Genomic DNA, 19,746 nt, shown 5'->3' with positions numbered 1-19,746 from the left:
GGGAAATCAAAGCGTCCAGTAGCAACTCTCAAAAACACACGCCATGAAACATTAATCGTTCACGTTAAAAACGCCAGGTGGACACGTTAAGATCTAAGACGTTTGATTGGGTCATTTCAGCTTCACAGAGGCGTCACATGATCGAGGTCACAAACAGGAAGAGAAGAAGAAAAAGATGATTTTAACAACATCTGTTTCTGTATTTTATTTATCACATCCTCTTCTTCTTCTTCTCTTTTATCTCCCGTCCTCTCCTCGTTCATCGATCATGTTTTTTGGACGTGCTCGCTCTGTATGGATCCGTGTATCCTCGCCGTCAGCACGTCTCAGCACTCTCTTCCTGTTCCATTTTTCACTCTGACGCCGCCGTTTACGCATCCATTTACCCTGTCCCTGAACGCAACGCACACATTTACATACACACCGTTACACGTCCTGTCTTTAAACCTCATAAACAGACACATGCACACACACACACACACACACACACACACACCACCTGCTGTCGGTGTGTTTGGGCGACACACACACATCCGTCCTGGACGTCTCTGCGCGGCGTGGTGTTCAGGACGATGATGAAAGCTCCCCGATGCAAATGGAGACTCAATTACCTCGGTCAATCTGTCGGAGGGGTGTGTGTGTGTGTGTGTGTGTGTGTGTGCGTGTGTGTGTGTGTACCCAGCGGGCCCCTGGCTCGAGGGCTCTCCGGTGGCTTGTTAAGACGCCGTCGAGAGCACTTGGCTTTGAATTGGCCTTTTGTCAGCCGAGCTGCCAGAGGGAGGCGGGAAACACAGAGAGTGTGTGTGTGTGTGTGTGTGTGTGTGTGTGTGTGTGTGTGTGTGTGTGTGTGTGTGTGTGTGTGTGTGTGTGTGTGTGGTCTTATAATCCCATCTCTGTGAGGACCAATTAGAGTGTGTGAGCTGCAGAGTGAGGATGTTTCGTCCGATCCTCGCTCTCAAGACGAAGCTGAACTTGGCGAGTGTTTTCAGATTTCAGGTCCTAAGACGGTCAGAGGTCGTGTTCGGGCCGACATTTTCTCTGTCACTCATTGTAGTGGTCACCAAACTGAAAGTCGTAACCCCCCCCCCACCCCTCAGGTCTGCTGACGATTCTTTCAACAAATCAAAAATGAATGTGTTGAATAAAACGTCCTGCATGTGGTGCGGTCCTCACAGAGATAGCAGTCCTCTGTCAAACACTCTCTCTGGTGGTAATCCGGCCCAGCGGGTCTCTCAGCTTTGTTTCTCTTCGTCTCCTTCATGTTGAAGAGGAGGCCGACCTCCCACAATGCTTTGCTCCTCTCGGGTCAGCGCTGACACTCCACCCGGCTCCGAGGGAGGGGAGGGGAGGGGGGGGTGGATTTAACAAGCGCCTCTCGTCCGTCATTAACACCCGTTCTCTGTTATTCGCTCCTCTGATCCGCCTCTTTTCACGCCGCCGCTCAGTTCTGAGGCGTCCGGTGGCGGGCCGACGTGTTCCAGGCATGTTGGAGCCAATCAGAGGCGGCTTGGTTTGCCACTTCAGCACGGCTTTGAGGGATTAGTGATGCTTTGTTCGTGTTTAAGGATTTAGCTGCAGAATAATCCTCGATCAAAGTCTTTGTTTACATCATGAAGAGCGTCTGAATCGCACGCCGTCAAACTCTTAGACTCTCCTCTGATTGGTCACCAGGTGCCTTTATATATTTCCATTTTTAAAAGACACTCGATTGTAAAGGATGACTCACCTGTGTTCTCAGGTGTTCTCAGATGTTCTCATGTGTTCTCATGTGTTCTCATGTGTTCTCAGGTGTTCTCAGATGTTCTCATGTGTTGTCAGGTGTTGTCAGGTGTTCTCAGGTGTTCTCAGTTGTTCTCAGTTGTTCTCAAGTGTTCTCAGTTGTTCTCAAGTGTTCTCAGGTGGTTTCAGATGTCCTCAGGTGTTCTCAGTTGTTCTCATGTGTTCTCAGTTGTTCTCATGTGTTCTCAGTTGTTCTCAAGTGTTCTCAGGTGTTGTCAGGTGTTCTCATGTGTTCTCAGGTGTTGTCAGGTGTTCTCATGTGTTCCCAGGTGTTGTCAGGTGTTCTCATGTGTTCTCAGGTTTTCTCAGGTGGTTTCAGATGTCCTCAGGTGTTCTCAGTTGTTCTCAGTTGTTCTCAAGTGTTCTCAGGTGTTGTCAGGTGTTCTCATATGTTCTCAGGTGTTCTCAGATGTTCTCATGTGTTCTCAGATGTTCTCATGTGTTCTCAGGTGTTCTCATGTGTTGTCAGGTGTTATCAGGTGTTATCAGGTGTTCTCATGTGTTCTCATGTTCTCATGTGTTCTCATGTGTTCTCAGATGTTCTCATGTGTTCTCAGGTGTTGTCAGGTGTTATCAGGTGTTATCAGGTGTTCTCATGTGTTCTCATGTTCTCATGTGTTCTCAGATGTTCTCATGTGTTGCCAGGTGTTCTCATGTGTTCTCAGGTGTTTTCAGATGTTCTCAGTTGTTCTCATGTGTTCTCAGTTGTTCTCATGTGTTCTCAGGTGTTGTCAAGTGTTCTCAGGTGTTTTCAGATGTCCTCAGGTGTTCTCAGTTGTTCTCAGTTGTTGTCAGGTGTTCTCATGTGTTTGCTGTAATCTGAATTGTTTAAATGAAGATGTAAAGTTTGATGTATCTCTGCAGCACTAACCACCGACTCTCTGACTCTCCGATGTTTCAGGACTACATGCAGAACGTCCACGGGAAGGAGATCGACCTGCTGAGGACGACGGTGAAGGTCCCCGGGAAGAGGCCGCCTCGCGCCGTGTCCACCTGCGCCGCCTTGCCGAGTCCCAAAACCAACGGGCTGACCAAGGACATGAGCAGCCTGCAGCTGGGACAGAATCCAGGTGAGACACACCTGAGATCTTTAACACATGATTAACGTCTGTCGCTTCAGGTAACAGGAAGATATTCATCTCCAGAAAGTGCAGGTGTATCCTCCTAAAGTTCAAAATCATGATGAGTAATTAATGTACGTTCTCTCCTCTGCAGCGTCCAATCAGCACAAAGCAGAAAAACATCCATAAATGAAGTTTTAGACAATCAGAAAATGTCCTAAATGGTCATAAATGAAGAATCTTTTTAACTGAAACTGTCCTGACGTCGAGGGTTAAAGTTGCTCCTTTAAATAAGTTAAAGCTGCGGAGGAATAATTAACCCGCCGTGACTGCATTCCTGTTTTAATCGTGCCTCTAATTGCCGCTCTTGATGCCTCATCATAAACGACGGCATGTTCTGTCCTCCGTGAATCAATAAAGGTTGAGCATTCAAAGAATAAAAAACAGGAGTTCAGCCTTGAAACACACAAAACGCTCCCTTACACCTGAAGGAAGACGTCGTAAAACAAAAGGTGGAGGGAAAACGAGAACACACACACACTGGCATAAAAGCAGCTCTTATGAGGCGGCTAAATCACACACACACACACACACACACACATGCAGGGATCCAAGAGGCCCGAGCTAATAGCATGAATATTCAGTGAGCCGTACTCCATGTACTAATTATTGTCATGAATATTAATGCAATCAGAGTCCTGGCTCCACTCAGCCAGCACCAAGAAATGAGCTGTAATGAGAGAAAGAGGGAGGGGGGGGTGGGGGGGTGATTCACCCGGCTGTTGGACCACGCAGCCTCTCTCTAACTCAAGGGTTTGATTTAAGCAGCCAGCTTGTAAGAAGCTGCTTTTCATGATGTTCTGTGTGTGTGTGTGTGTTACATGGACACATCTGCTGCACGATAAAGAGGGACGACATCATTTCAGCTCAGTTTTTAAAGCACGTTTGTCTCAAATAAGAGAAAGAGTGTCTGTTTCAGCGGACTGATGAAAACGCTGATTTGAGCATCGACCAGTACGTTTTTTTATGATACAGCATGTTACAAAAATGAAGTGTTGAATCTGAATCAGCATCCTCCGATGTAGTAAAATGAAGCCGGAGCTGAAATGTAAAATCCTCTAGAGGCTGGCTGCAGACGCACAGGAAGTCACATACACACCCATTCAAATAAACATGGCGGTCTCTCTCAGGCTCGGTGACCAGCAGCTCGTCGGTGTCTCAGATGGCGAGCGGCGTCAGCTTGGTGTCCTTTAACAGCCGCGGTCTGGAGGGCATGCACCAGCGCTCCTACTCCGTCTCCAGCGCCGACCAGTGGACGGACGCCACCGTCATCGCCAACTCAGGAGTCAGCACAGGTAAACGACAAAAGTTTGACTTTTACAGGAAGATGTTCTGCATGAAAAGGTGAAAAAGTTAACGATTTATAACTTCAACACAAAGTGAATCATACATACTAGGTCCACACATGCAGCTCCAGCTGGAGCCCACAGGGCCCCAGCGTGCAGCTGCGCAGGGGGGCCTATCGTTTGTCTCTTTATTGATCCAGCTGACAGAGCCTCTAATTCTGCTGAACTGTTTGTCAAACTGAGTGTGTGTGTCTCTTAATTGTTTGTGTGCATACGTGTGTGACTAGTTAACACACACACACACACACACACACACACACTGAGATGCTACGACTGACAGCTGTCAGGACGGGTGTGTGTTGCCGTGACGATAATCTTGACTGACAGCTCTGTTGTCAGCTCTGTGCCCCCCAGCTCTCCTCAAATAACGTTTAAAGCTGTGAAATGCTTTTAAATGGACTCCCAGGGGCCACACACACACACACACACACACACACGGCTCGGTTCACACCTCTAGCTCTGAAAGTTTAGATACAATTTAAAGCTGAAAATGAACTCCAGAGTGTCTCAGTGTCTTAGTGGGCTCACTCTGAGACGTTGTAACAGTTTAAGAACAACAGACACGTCAACATGGTGACATCATGGTGACTTCTTTGTTTCTCTGATTTGGAGATGACAGTCAGACGAAGCTGCTGCTCTGATTGGTCGCTGGGAGCAGCTGGTGTCCAAACTGTTGATGAGTTTCAGAGTTAAGGAAGCCCAGGAGGGACAAACATCAGAGCGCTGATGGAGGGCTGCAGGGAGGGTGAAGCAGGAAGTCCTGAGGCTCTGGGGGGGGGGGGGGGGGGGGGGGTGACGGGGGGTGACGTGGATGGAGAGCGGCGTGCAGATGGGAGGGCCGTTAATCCACGGCGGTTAATTGCACTCTCGGGGATGGCGTGTTGTCAGCAGAGATAAGTTGTCACATTTTCCACTTGAGCTGAGACTAAACGATTGTAAAATAAGTTATGGCCGTCCTTGGGGGCTGTCTGCCGCTCGCCGGGACGCCGCCGCCGCCGACCAGCGCCTGTGTGTATACGTGTGTGTTATGTGTTTCATCCCAACACACACGCAGAGGCCATGTCAGAGCCGCCGCCGCACCGTGATATTGATGGAAGCTGAATGTTATTTTATTCCGCCGCTAGTAACAGCTGTCAGCGGGCGCCATGAAGAGTGGAGGCAGAAAGAGAGAGAGCTTTGATCGCCCCCCCATCCTGCAGACCTGATCAGACTTCATCAATTGTGTTCTTTGTCTCCAGGTTTATTCCAGTTTCAGGATCTGATCTGTCTTTAATGGTATTTGTGGTTTCAGATACTGGTCTGGGAGACTCGGTGTGTTCCAGTCCCAGTATCTCCAGCACCACCAGTCCAAAGATAGAGCCCCCGCCGTCGCCGCACGCCAACCGCAAGAAGCACCGCAGGAAGAAGAGCACGAGCAACTTCAAAGCCGACGGCCTCTCTGGTACTGCGGAAGGTAACGCCATCTCCCCTCCCCTCGCCTCACACTTTCCCCGCCCCGGTCCCACAGCGTAAACGTTCCCCCTGGAAACAAAGTCTGACAGCCACAGACGGGAACAGAAAATCAAAAAGTTTTATTTTGAAAAGCATCCAAAACCATAACTCAACAGACTTTCATATACTTCACAATATTTAACACTTGGAGCGGCCGCTGGAGAATTCTCCAAACGTCCAAAATAGTTAAACGCCAGTCTGTTGGGTATCCGAGGTCATAGTCAGAGAGGATGCTGTTCTGGTGGACCGGGGTTGGGAAACGCAGTCATGTGATCGTCTGAGACTCCTGAGCTCCTGAGTGACGGATCTCCTCATCCTCTCATTCTGTCAGCCCTTCATCTCTTCATCCTGTTCTTCTTCCTCCTCCTCCTCTCTGCTGTGAACGTGAATCAGTTTGTAACATAACCATCAACGTTTGGTGCACGCTCTGATCCGTGTCAGACCAGAACCGCTAGTCTGGACTTCACTTCAGGTCTGTTTGTTTAGATTCAGGGCGTCTGTTGTCATGGTAACGGAGCAAAAGATGTGTCCAAATCCACTCTGATCCTGTATTTGATCATGCCTATAAACCCCTCTATTTCAGCCCTGCTCAGAACAGGCTGTTTCTGTGTCTGTACCTTTAAATATGTAAATGAGCTGTATCTGACCACGCCCCCTCTCTGGAAGGGCTTGGGTGGTCTCTGTCTTTCTCGCTCCATGTCCTATTGTTTACGGTGAGAAGGCAGACTCAGAGGGCAGAACAAACACCTAGCTGTGGGAGTGTCACCCACCTGGGGGAGGGGCTACTGCCCTTTGTGATGTCATGAAGGGAAAATGTTAGCAATTAGCATGAGCTTTTTAACATGGGGCTCTATGGGGACTGACTCACTGCAGGAGACAGACTCTAGTGGTCACTCAAGGAACAAGGTTGCTACTTAGTGAATACAGAGTGTACACAGTGGTTGAAACACACGCTTGATACACACACACACACACACACACACACACACACACACACACACACACACAGTACGGCTGGTTGAACAGCTGTGGCGGCCGCAGCAGATGTGTAATGTTGGTCTCTCCATCACGGACGTCTCAAGCAGCTGACAGAGAAAGTGACGGATAGACTCTCACACTGTTTCATCTCTCCTCCTCTCATCTCCTCCTTTCCTTTCCTTTGTTTCCTTTCCTATTTTTCTCTCCGTATAACCTCATTTAATCTTTTTTTGTCTCTCTTTTCATCCTCTTACTTTCTGTCCTCGGATTATTCCCTGGATTGGTTTCTTTTTTTTTTCTTGTCGTCTCTTCCTCTCTCCATACCCCTTCTTTATATTTCTTCCCACCTCTGCTACTACCTTGTCTCCTTTCCTTGTCTCCTTGTCATTCTTTCAGCCCTCTCCCCCTCTTCCTTTCTCTCTTTCTGTTTCTTTTTTCTGTTTTTCTAGACTCATCTTGTTTGTCCTTCCTTCTCCTGTCAAACCTTAATTTTCTCCTTTCCTTCCTCCTTTCCTCCCTCATTTCCTTCCTCCTTCTCTTACTTCCCCTTCCTTCTTTATTAAAATATTTTTTTCCATCCTCCTCGCGTTATCTTTCCTCTCCTCCTATGTCTCCTCCCTTTTTTACTCCTGCCTATATTTCTCTCCTCTGTTCTCATCTCCTTGTTTCCTTGTTTCCCTCTCCTTCCTCCCTCTCTCCTCTAATCTCAGATATTTTGTCCGCCTGCTTCAGTCGTCCCTCCTCCTCCTCTGAACATTTTCTTATGTGACTTGTGGTCGGCTCAGACTCGCCCTCCTATTACTCAGCCGGAGAGTCTTAAGTGAAATATTATAAATAATCCACCCTATTGAAATCTTTTATCAGCTGTGTCACTTTCATTATTCAATAAGCGATTAGTAACAGTCTTCCCAATTTAGCCATTAAGCACTGAGCGCGCTCAGTCGGCTCGCCGCCTGTCACGCCGGGCGGGCAGGTGAAGTATCTCCGTGTCAGCGGCAGGCTCGGGGTAATTCATGAGGGGGAACCGCCCTCTGAGGCCGAGCTCCCCCAGGTAGGAGCTCTCACACACACATTCTCTGGAAGATGATCTCCGTCTCTTACTTGCTCGCTCTCGTCCACGGTGAAAAATGTGACCATTTAAATGTCAACATGACGTGACATTATGTGTGGATCGTTCCTCTTGATTCTGAAGCCGTCCTGCAGAGCAATGATCAGAGTCTGGTCTTTGATGATTCTGGTCTCTGGAGGATCTGTCCTCTCTTTGTAGTCCTGGTCTCGTCTCTCTCTAACCCAGAGATTCACTGGATCCTCGGTGCAGGTTTCTGTTCTCTTCGGCCATGATTGTTGGTGAAGGTTGCTGCTACATTAACACACACACACACACACACACACACACACACACACACACACACACACACACACACACACACACACTCACCTGTGTGAGCTGAACCCTGTTGATCACAGCCTCGACATCGGTTCTCGTTAACTCGCTCAGTTTGAACCCTCTGTTCATTCAAAGGCTTTAAAGTTGACCTGAAAAATACCTACACACACACACACACACACACACACACACACACACACACACACACACACACGTCGAGCGTCAGATGTTTGAAGTGGCCACACACAGGTAGTAGCAGGATCACATTCCTGTTAGAGAGTTTTTGTGGTTGTGCTTTGATTCGTCGACCAGCGAACTCCTCACAAAGGTGGACTGTGTGTGTGTGTGTGTGTGTGTGTGTGTGTGTGTGTGTGTGTGTGTGTGTGTGTGTGTGTGTGTGTGTGTGTGTGTGTGTGTGTGTGTGTGTGTGTGTGTGTGTGTGTGTGTGTGTGTGTGTTCGTCAGTCTGTTGATCAGCAGGTGTGTTCACCTGCATCGTGTCTTTTAATCAGGCGGACGCTCCCTGCAGGTGACCCGGGTTAGCGGGGGTCCAACAGGTGGAAACAAAGAGGGTCAGTGTTGAGGAGAGTCCAGGTGGTCTCTCAGACACCTGAGCGAGGACACATTGGAGTCAGGAATGTTTGGAATGCTTTTATTATTTTAAATATTGATCCTAGTTTGAGCACGTTTCTGCTCATGGAGCTTATTAGAAACATGCAGAGGCTTTTTAGGTCGGGTACTTTTTATCCTCTCTCTCTCTCTCCCTTTCTCTCAGTCTCCTCCTCTCCCTCTCTTGCTCTATTTCTCTCTCTCTCTCTGTCTCTCTCTCTCTCCCCCTCTCTGTCTCCCTCTCTCCCCCTCTCTCTCTCTCTCTCCCTCTCTCTCTCTCCCCCTCTCTGTCTCCCTCTCTCCCCCCCCTCTCTCTCCCTCTCTCTCTCTCAGTCTCCTCCTCTCGCTCTATTTCTCTCTTTCTCTGTCTCTCCCTCTCTCTCTCTCTCCCCCTCTCTCTCTCTCTCTCCCCTCCCCCTCTCTCTCTCCCCCCCTCTCCCCCCCCCCCTCTCTCTCTCTCTCTGGGCTCAGAGCGGTGACCTTTTTAAAGCGACTCTGATTCGTTTTTAAATGATGATGTGTTTTTATTTCGCCTCCACAGCTGAGAGCAGCTTTACTGTTTGTGTTTCATTTAAGACGATATAAAACCCTCGCTTATCCCGCGCCTCGCCGTCTGCAGGACGAGGACGAGGAGGAGGAGGAGGGGCGCCGAGGGAAACAAGCAGAGTAACATTTAAAGAGCAGACTGTACTTCATCGTCTGCACGCCCTGCTTTGGTGTAAAATGCGCTCAGTAGCCCCGGGGCAGTAAATATTACCCACGCAGGGTTTAAGAGGAGCGAGGTCAGAGAGCAGAGATAAGATGCCTAGTGGGGACGAGAAATCACGTCTTTATAAAGTCAGTTTGAGGTTCATTCTTTCTGTTTGTAATTTGTTGTTGGTGTCAGTCAGCGATCTGTGATGAAAAGTTTTGGTGCAAACATCATTGAAGCAGCTTTTGATGCTTTTCTGGTCTCTCATGTTATGTTGCAAACTTCATCCCTTCATTGTGGTCATTGGCCCCTCCCACTTCTGTGCAAAGCCACGCCCCCTCACTGAGCTACCTGAACTCTGCTGTGTTACGCCTGACTCTCTCCACGATGTTTTCTCTGATTTCTCTTTTTATGTTGTCTGATTCCTCCGCTCTGCTCTTCCTCTACCCCTCCTTCTCCTTCTTCTTCTTCTTCTTCTTCTTCTTCTTCTTCTTTTTCTTCTTCTTCTTCTCTCTTCCTGCCGTCGGGGGACGCAGCCAAACGTAGAGCGTGGAAACTAAATCGTGTTGGTAGTCTTCGCAGCATTTACATCAACAGTCTGCACAACTCAGAAGGTAAAAAAAAAACAACTGCAGTGGTGGACCTGTGACGGACAGGTGGACCCCCACCCACTCTGACCCCGCCCACCCACTCTGACCCCGCCCACTGCAGGACGGAGTGCCTTGGTCATACGTGCACCCTGTGTCACCCTGCGAGCACTGATTGGTGATTTACAGCTGAAAGATGAGTCCACTGTGGAGTCATCCTTTCTAAAGTGTAGAACTGCATTACCCATGAGCCTCTGCTGCATCTGTGAGTCCTTAACCAGGAAGTTACTACAGTCATGTTTCCACGTTTAACCTCGATTTCCTCTGACCTGAAAATCACCAAATCAGTGCTTCCTTCTCGATATCTTGACCCGTTTTTTTCCCGTCTGTCATGGCGTCCCTCCTTACATCCTTATGCCCCGCCCCCCTCCCCTGTGAGGGTTTGATGAAACAAACACACCCTGCAGAGAGTTATGTGTGTACAGGTGGATGTTTACCTATCTTTCCTTTGAGTCAGACTCGTGCAGGTTCAGGTGTTACATATCTCGGGTGTCTCCGCCTCTCTGCACGATGGCGAGATGGCGAGCCCACAGACGCTTTAAATCACCTTCGATTAGTTGTGATGTCTGCGTACCTGCTCAGGGACCCCTCCTCCATATTTCTTTTTCAGGGAGACTTGTGAACAATCGGCTGTAATATTTTCCAGGTTATTAATGTTGTAAAAGGCTGAGAATAATATGGCGAGTAATGACCTGTGTCGCAAAGCAATACTGTGTGCGGTGACATTTAAGGCTTTTAATTTGTGTTTCCCCAGGCCCCCCTTTTGTCTCCCCCACGCCTCCCCTCTCATTGCACCTACCGTCCTGCCTGTCTCTCACACACACACACACACACACACACACACACACACACACACACACACGGCGTGCTGGGCTGACTCGACACCTCACCCCCCTGACGACAGGATTGTATGCATGTCCCCCCCCCTCCTCCCCCCCCTGCGTCTTGTAAATGCTGTAGATTTGGTTTGTTCTGTTTCTGCTGCTAAAGGTTACCCGTGTCAGAGTTCACAAATTGCCTCGGCGCCGCCTCTCTCCGTGAGAATGTCGCCCACAGTAGCCCAGAGCGTTCGCAGTAATTACCAAAAAACAGAGCGGCCGACCCGCCGTGTGTGTGTGTGTGTTTGTACACACGTTTAATCCTGAACACAAACACACCGGATAGAAGACGATGACGACGCCTGGAGGCCTGACGTTAAGACGGAAACCTGCATTCTGTCTGACGGCCAGCAGGGGGCAAAAAGACGAGAAAAGAAGAAAACATGTAGAGAACTTCAGGAGGACTACTTTAGATTCTGTGATTCTTTACATACAGAGATGAGTTGTTAAGTCTTTAGATCTGATCGTGTGTCGTGTTGTTCAGCCTGATGCCCCCCCCCCCCCCCCCCCCCCCCCGTTTTATTCATTATCCGTCTCGCTGTGCTGGGTCAGCGTGCACCATTTAAATCCCCAAACAGCATTTAATTTACGCTGCGCAGAGGCAGGCCCTTTCTGGATTGTTGGTTTCCATAATTGTCAAGCAGCCAAACCTCCCCCCCCCCTCCCCCCCACCGCCCTGAAAACAGAGGATCATGGGAGTTTAATTATGATGGGGCTCTTGCTCCCGAACCCGCGGGGCTCGACCGGCGCTCGCTGGGTGGGCTGTCGATTAGAACGGAGACCCGGGAGCCTCCAAACACACTCTGGAAGAGGATCCCATCCTCTCTGCTGGATGTGCAGTTTGGACACAGGGCAGCAGGTGAGCCAGGTGTTCTTTACATCTGGAGCCAGATGTTTGCTGCTCTCCATGTTCCTCAGAATCTCACTTTTTGAAGGTCTTGTCTCGTTTGGAATCAAAATCATTTTTACTCTGGATTTTAAATCAAGACCGGTCAATAAGGTCACATGACCAATCATCATAAGACGTATTATTATTGTATAGCCTCAAACGAGAGCTACAGCGTGCATCAGACAGCATGACATCATTCATATCTCACACAAAGTAACTGACTTTTCCATCAGAGAGGCAGAACTCAGCTGCAGAAAAGTAAAAATCCTGGTTCACCTTGAGTCTGTAAACACAAGTTTTAATTATCATCAACTAATCAGCTCTTCAGCAGCCCGGAGCAGAGAACAGGAAAAGGAAAACTTTATTCACTGAAGGTGTTTTTGTCTTTTTCTCCTGGAAGTGGAAGATTCTCTGATCCGCTGGTTTGGCCTCAGGCGCTCTCCCATCCTCTCCTCTGCTCTCATCCTCCCTCTCCCCTCGCTTCCTACCTTTCCTCTCGTCCTTGCTTCCTACCTCTCCTCGCTTCCTACCTCTCCCCTCGTCCTCCCTCTTCCTCCCTCCCCTCGTCCTCCCTCTCTTCTTTTCCATCCTCTCCCCTCGTCCTCCCTCTCCTCTCGTCCTCCCTCTCTTTTCCATCCTCTCCCCTCGTCCTCTCTCTCCTCTCGTCCTCCCTCTCTTTTCCATCCTCTCCCCTCGTCCTCCCTCTCCTCTCGTCCTCCCTCTCCTCTCGTCCTCCCTCTCCCCTCGTCCTCCCTCTCCCCTCGTCCTCCCTCTCCCCTCGTCCTCCCTCTCCCCTCATCTTCCCTCTCCTCTCGTCCTCCCTCTCCTCTTTTCCATCCTCTCCTCTCGTCCTCCCTCTCCCCTCGTCCTCCCTCTCCCCTCGTCCTCCCTCTCCCCTCGTCCTCCCTCTCCCCTCATCTTCCCTCTCCTCTCGTCCTCCCTCTCCTCTTTTCCATCCTCTCCTCTCGTCCTCCCTCTCCCCTCGTCCTCCCTCTCCCCTCGTCCTCCCTCTCCCCTCGTCCTCCCTCTCCTCTCGTCCTCCCTCTCCCCTCGTCCTCCCTCTCCTCTCGTCCTCCCTCTCCTCTTTTCCATCCTCTCCCCTCGTCCTCCCTCTCCCCTCGTCCTCCCTCTCCTCTCGTCCTCCCTCTCCTCTTTTTCATCCTCTCCCATCGTCCTCCCTCTCCTCTCGTCCTCCCTCTCCTCTTTTCCATCCTCTCCCCTCGTCCCCCCCCCCCCCCTCAGTGGAGCCCATTGATTATCCCGATCCAAGCCGGAGGGGAACTTCAGCTCCGGTGCTCTGAGACGCTCCCAATTAGCCAAATGACTGGAGTTGAGGAAGAGCAAATGGTCGTTCCCTCGCGGGCCGGCCGTGACCGCTCTCCGACTGATTAAACCTCTCATCTTCTCGCCGCGTCACTCGCGGCTCTCGTCAGGAAACTGCTGCTTCCTGAAACGCTCGGCTCAAAGTGTCAGGAGTGATTACAGAGCGCCACAGTGCGATCTTTCAGAGCCGTTTGTTTTTAGAGATTGAAGGTAAAAGTGAAAACAACGACTCTCTGAATGTACAGCGGGTCACAGCAGGCATGCTGGGAAAGATCCCTAATGCTGGAGGCCGTCCTTTGATGAAGCCCCCCCTCCTCTCGGGGTTAATGGTAAACAGAAGCTGCTTGTTGTCTGATCTGTTTCTATGATGATACCGACTCTGCTCCCGCACCGCTTCACATCCTCTCTGTAAACGTTTCCACATGCGCTCGCTAACCTCCCTCAGACCTCCGACAACACGCTCGATGTTGAAGCGTTTTATTAGAACCTAAAAGATGTTTCCTTCAGGTTCATGTCTGAGATCTGAAATCACCTCTGAGCTGCTGATGACATCACACAAATGACACAAACACATCTTCAGATCTGCTGAAGCTGCTTCAAAGAACCAGGATGTTCAACTGCTGCTACAGTCATACACACACACACACACACACACACACACACACACACTCGTTCAGTCTAATTGAGTCCTGATTGGCCCATTAACCTCTGAGGGGGTTCTGGGTAATTGATCCATGTGTCCCCCCTCCAGCAGACTCTGATTGTAATGACTGACCTCTCTGAAAGGGGGGGGGGGGGGGGGGGCTTAATTTGGGTGACATCCTGGCTTCGGGGGGCGGGGTCACAAAGGTCAGGAGGGGTCGGATCAGGAGAACAGGTGTCCTTCAGTCCAGGACCAGGAGACTCTGGAGACTCTGTAACGGGGTCTAACTTTGATGTTTGACATGTTGTTGTGATTTTTTTAAACTTGTATGAATGTATCAGGTCGCCGTGTCATGAAAGTCTCTCGGTGGGGGGGGGGGGTGAGGTATCCAGAGCTCGGATCAGCATTGTATCGCGTCTCTGATCAGAGCGTGGACCAAACGGAGGATTTTCTGCATCACGTTCACAAACTAAAACCTTTTTTTTTTTATATTTTTATCTCCTGCAGAACAAGAGGAGAACTTTGAGTTCACCATCGTGTCTCTGACGGGGCAGACTTGGCACTTTGAGGCCACGTCGTACGAGGAGCGAGACGCCTGGGTGCAGGTCATCGAGAGCCAGATCCTCGCCAGCCTGCAGTCGTGTGAGAGCAGCAAGAACAAGGTGAGGACGACACAGACTGGAAACCAGATTATCAGATAAAGACCTGAAGTCTGTTACACAAACATCCACAGAATCAATGTTAGAACGACAGAGAGGGACACACACACACACACACACACACGCTCTGTCCGCCACCCAGAATTATAAATGTATTTCTGAACATTTCAGGATGTTAAAAACAGTTCGACTGAGTTTTTTTTTTTCTTTTTTCTTCTTCAGTCTCGTCTGACGAGTCAGACCGAGGCCATGGCGCTGCAGTCCATCAGGAGTATCCGAGGAAACGCTCGCTGTGCAGACTGTGAGACTCAGAGTGAGTAACCAACCAATCAGTGAACTTCATGAAGTTACCTGCACCACAAGAAGCCCTCCACATGTCCTGCTAGCTCCCATGCTAACTGCTAACATGCTAGCCAGCCGTAGCTGCTCTCTGGGCTTCTTTGTATTCCTCATTAGCTTGGATGCTAATTAAGTTTTTTGCAGTTTATTCAAATCCGTTTTTTCCTCCTTTTTGCATCTCTTAGTTTTTCTGTGAAATGTCTCAGAAGTTGAACACAGAGTCGTTTCTTTTGTAAGACTAGAGTCTAGTTTTATCTTGTCACAGATCAAATGTCAGATTTATCCTCTAAAGGTCTGATAGCCACTGAACGTAACAGTAAATATCGTCTTCTAACTGCTGCGTGGTCTCATGCAGACCCCGACTGGGCCAGCCTGAACCTGGGTGCTCTGATCTGCATCGAGTGCTCGGGGATCCACAGGAACCTGGGGACTCACCTGTCCCGGGTCCGCTCCCTGGACCTGGACGAGTGGCCGCTGGAGCTCATCAGGGTCATGTCGGCCATCGGCAACGAGCTCGCCAACAGCGTGTGGGAGGCCAACGCCCAGGGAAGCCTCAAACCGGGACCCGACGCCAGCAGGTAGGACCGTTTATCTTCTCCTAAATATCCACCTGGTGCATGATGGGAAAGTCGTCATAGTCTTAAAAGGGAACCCTAGAAGTTCCTGAAACTCTGTCTGAGATGGTTTTAGACATGAGAGGATGTCGGGCACACGTCGTCCTGTCTGGTCGCCTTGGGTTGTGGTAAAAAAAGATTTGAAAATCTGGATGTCTTCATTTTCAGGACCTTGAAAGTCCTTGAATTTAACCCTGAAAGGTTGTGCCGTCCCTTGACCTTAGGTTTCAGCAGCTGTTGAATCATACTACCTTATATCTTTGGTTTTTAAAAATGATAACTGTGTGTGTGTGTGTGTGTGTGTGTGTGTGTGTGTGTGTGTGTGTGTGTGTGTGTGTGTGTGTGTGTGTGTGTGTGTGTGTGTGTGTGTGTGTGTGTGTGTGTGTGTGTGTGTGTGTGTGTGTGTGTGTGTGTGTGTGTGTGTGTGTGTGTGTGTGCAGTGCTGCGAGCTGCAGACAGGGGGCAGCACTTCGGTGTGTCAGTGTTCAGATATTGACAGAAACCTCTGCTTGTGTGTGTGTGAGGTCTACAAGGGATTGTAACAAATCTGTGAACTTTAGCATGACGTTGGTGTTGATGTGTGTGTGTGTGTGTGTGTGTGTGTGTGTAATTATCGGCCTCTGCAGCGCCGTGAAGCCAGCAGCCATCATAACAAATTAGAGCTGACTGCCATCCGCATAAAGATCGACTTCCCCGTCCTCCCCTCCTGCACTCACCCCCCCCTCACGCTCATTAGTCAACAGAAGCACCTTATAATTACTCCCACAACACACACACACACACACACACACACACTCTCACTGACAGTGTGTACAGAAATGTGCACCAACTAAACTGAACAAATAGAAGAACAAAGGTTTTTATTCCACATTTGACTTTGTTTTTGTCTCTTTAAGATTTAATGAAGTGATCGTTTTTTAACTGTTCAAAATCTACATGTGGAAGTAAAAACTGTCAGAGAGACAAAGACCTGAAGACATGAGTTTAATAGATGCTGAATAGTTCCAGTTTCTATGAGGTTCACGTCTACGTCCAGACGTCTGACTCCTCATTATTCAACTCTGAATATAAAAAACTGAGAACAGAAAATCACTGAATCTGTGCGTAGCTTTATGAAGGGCGAGAGATGAGCTCAAGATCTTAAAGCAAACTAAATGAGATATCAGTAACTTCTTCTCTCAGCGTCTTCTTCAGTGTTGATCGACGGCGTCCTGAGCGCGACGCACGCCTTAGCGTCTCTGTGCAGCTCTGCAAAACTGCAGTCTGATTTCAATGCTGGATATGCTGCAGCGTCGGTTCAGCTACATTCTCTGTTAGTCTGTGTAAAAACAGTGCACACACACACACACACACACACCCTCTGAGCGATGTGTGAGTATTGACGTGCCATTAGCCCTCCTCCGTCAGAGCTCTAATGCTTTTATTGTTGCTCATGTTCCTATTTATTTATGAATGTGAAGCGTGTTTCCCCCTGCACAGATTAGAGGAGGAGGTCAATATTATCTCAATTAACCTGCAACGCTCTGCTGCAGCTCCATCTCTCCCCCCCCTCCCTCCTCCCTCCTCCCTCCTCCCTCCTCCGCCTCTCTCTGTCCTGTCGATAGTATTTATCAGTCCATTCCTTAAGTGGCTCTCTGTTTGTCGTTTCACCTCCATAAATCCCCCCCCCCTCTCTCTCTCTATCTCTCTCTCTCCCTCTATCTATCTATCTCCCTCTCTTTCTCCCTCTCTCTCCCTCTCTCTCTCTCTCCCCCCCTCGCTCTCTCCCCCTCTTTCTCTCTCTCCCTCTTTCTCTCTCTCCCTCTCTATCTCTCTCTCCCCCTCTCTCTTTCTCTCTCTCTCTCCCTCTCTCTCTATCTCTCTCTCTCTATCTCTCTCTCTCCCTCTCTCTCTCTCTCTCTCCCTCTCTCTCTCTCCCCCTCTTTCTCTCACTCCTCCTTTTTCAGTTTATTCTTTAAAGACATGATGAAAACCTGAGCTGAGATAATTCAATAAATGAAGCTGAATCAGAGCGTCTCTCCTGTGAACCTCTCACACACACACACACACACACACACACACACACACACACACACACACACACACACACACACACACAGGCGGCGTGTGGGGAGGCGTGGAGGTTTTATGACAGCTTTATGGACTCACTGACGCTCCATGAAATAATATGTGGAGGCAGCGAGGTTACATTCACTCACACTCGCTGCTGCTCTTAAATACAAATCAAGCTGAGCGACGTCAACAAGCAGCTGCACATCTCGCCGTTTAATACGCTCAAATACACGACAGGATCGGCCTGCAGGGATTCATGGGAGAATAATCATCATCACCACGTTGGAGTTTCAAACTTTGTTCCTGATAAATCACCGGCAGCTCACACTTTAGCCGATTTCACATTTGCACTCCTGAAAATATGGAGATAACATCAGGAGGTCAGAATTTGGGTGTCTATGACTTTAACATCTGTTGCCGTGGTAACGAGCAGGTTTCAATACTGAGGGCGTCGACGTGGTCTTGAGTATCCCGGTTTCAGGATCTCAGACACAAAGAGGGTACTTCAAAAACCCGACCATGTGAACACAGTCACTGAGGAAGTCTCTGACTCTCTGCGGCTGAAATCCAAATGCTTTTATTTTGAAAATCAGAAGCGATAAACTTAGAAGTTACTGGGTTCACACGTCGATCCTCACAGTTATTTTAGCAATTATAGGCAGCTGCGTCTGTTCATCTGTTTACGCGATTAACGTCGGTCTAAATTCTTCTTCGTTATGCAGGAAATGTTTTATTCTGTACCTTTAAATAAATCTCAACGAGGCTCTTTCCTGCTGATATTACAAAATCTCAAACGTCTCACGTCTCGTCTGAAACAGAAAATGGTAAAAAGATGAGAGGTGGAGGTGTGTGAGAAGGCAGGGGGAGGCTTTGTCCAGGCAGCAGGAGGGATGGGAGTGTGTGGGGGGGTGAAGGGGGGGGCTGATGGATGTAAAAAACCCGTCCCCCCATGGTCTCTCAAGTGAGTAATAGAGGCCGAAATTTCATTTTGCAAGTGGCTGATTTAATGATCCAAAGGGTAATTAATGTCCTGATTATCTTAATGTTAAATATGGCCAGCAGCAATTACACTGACCTCCTGTCTGTCAAGGTCTGCACCCCCCGCCACACACACACACACACACACACACACACACACACCGCCTCCCAATTAGGTCCTGTTTGGAGGTCCAGGAGAGGGGGAGGAAGAGAAAGGAGGGAGGAAGAAAGCAAGAAAACCAGAGTCAGATGGAAGTGCAGGTTAGGGGAGAGAGGAGGCAGGACATTTCAGGTAAGGGTACAGCGAGGGAGGGAGGGAGGGAGGGAGCAAGGAAGAGAGAGGGAGGGAGAGAGGGAGGGAGAGAGGGAGGAAGAGAGGGAGGGAGGAAAGGAGGGAGAAAGGATTTTTAAAGAAAGCGAAAAATAGGAAAAGGAGCCGATGGAAATGAGCGTTTAGGAATCAGAGAGGAAGAGGAGGCAGATATTTGTAAAGAATGTAAGAAAATGAAAACCAAAGAAGAAGAAGAGGAGGTGAGGAGGGCGAGCGACGGAGGGAGGAGCCCCCCCCCCCCGCCGCTCGCCCTCCTCCTCCATACGCTCAGCCAGTCTCTGTGGGGATCCTGTCTCTGCTAATCATTTTAGCACAACGCGACGTGTAGCCACGCCCACTTCCCAGTGAGGACAGATAGTTGTTGACGCTTGTCCCTCGCAGTGAGAGGACGCCGTGTGGATGAACACGACCCGTGCCAGCCGGGCGCTGCTGCAGGGATCCTGTTCGACTCCATTTCTCTGCATCAAACCACAAAAAGACTCTAAACGCTCCCATTAACCCCTCGCTGCCCGCGGTCAGCCGTCATCACCTCGGCTGGCGTGCTCTCCTGGTGCCGCGCCCCAGCTGATGCACCGCTGAGGGGCCTGCTAAGTTTGGGCGAGCTGCCCGTCCAGCGGCGCCCACAGGCTCGGGGTCCTGGCTGCGTGCTCGTTGGCAGCAGCTCATTGTTTTAATTACGTGTCGAGTGTGGCGGTAACACCAGCACCAGAGGCCACGGCGGCTCGCTCTGACGCAGCGTGTTAGCGGGCCGAGCTCACAGGAAGTGACAGTGCTGCTAATCCGGCCTGCAGAGAGGGGAGGCGGTCAGTGGGACGTGGTCCTCCTACTCCCATGAAAACACAGACCTTTGGCGTTCTGTCGCAGGAGGTCAGCGTCTCTGAGTTCCTCTGTGCAGGATCAGGATCAGGTTTGGGTTCCTCTGTGCAGGATCAGGATCAGGTTTGGGTTCCTCTGTTCAGGATCAGGTTTGGGTTCCTCTGTGCAGGATCAGG

General features: G+C 49.7%; 2 protein-coding genes across 6 annotated transcripts in view; both read left to right on the top strand.

Annotated features, from left to right (window-relative positions):
* Window positions 1–19,746, top strand: part of LOC132959360 (pro-opiomelanocortin-like) — a 343,108-nt gene that overhangs the window by 241,873 nt on the left and 81,489 nt on the right. The window lies entirely within an intron of this gene.
* Window positions 1–19,746, top strand: part of agap1 (ArfGAP with GTPase domain, ankyrin repeat and PH domain 1) — a 110,521-nt gene that overhangs the window by 76,714 nt on the left and 14,061 nt on the right. For 4 of the 5 annotated variants that reach the window (XM_061032264.1, XM_061032265.1, XM_061032263.1 and 1 more), the window contains 6 exons: window positions 2,681–2,849; window positions 4,031–4,195; window positions 5,538–5,699; window positions 14,289–14,443; window positions 14,663–14,753; window positions 15,135–15,357. In XM_061032264.1, the coding sequence (XP_060888247.1) occupies window positions 2,681–2,849; window positions 4,031–4,195; window positions 5,538–5,699; window positions 14,289–14,443; window positions 14,663–14,753; window positions 15,135–15,357 (965 nt within the window). The remainder of the gene's footprint in view (window positions 1–2,680; window positions 2,850–4,030; window positions 4,196–5,537; window positions 5,700–14,288; window positions 14,444–14,662; window positions 14,754–15,134; window positions 15,358–19,746) is intronic. The other variant, XM_061032262.1, reaches the window with a different exon arrangement.

Source organism: Labrus mixtus, chromosome 24, assembly GCF_963584025.1.
Source record: "Labrus mixtus chromosome 24, fLabMix1.1, whole genome shotgun sequence".
NCBI classification, from domain to species: Eukaryota; Metazoa; Chordata; class Actinopteri; order Labriformes; family Labridae; genus Labrus; species Labrus mixtus.
Note: the sequence above shows the minus strand (reverse complement) of the source record. Positions and strands in the feature narration are given on the sequence as shown.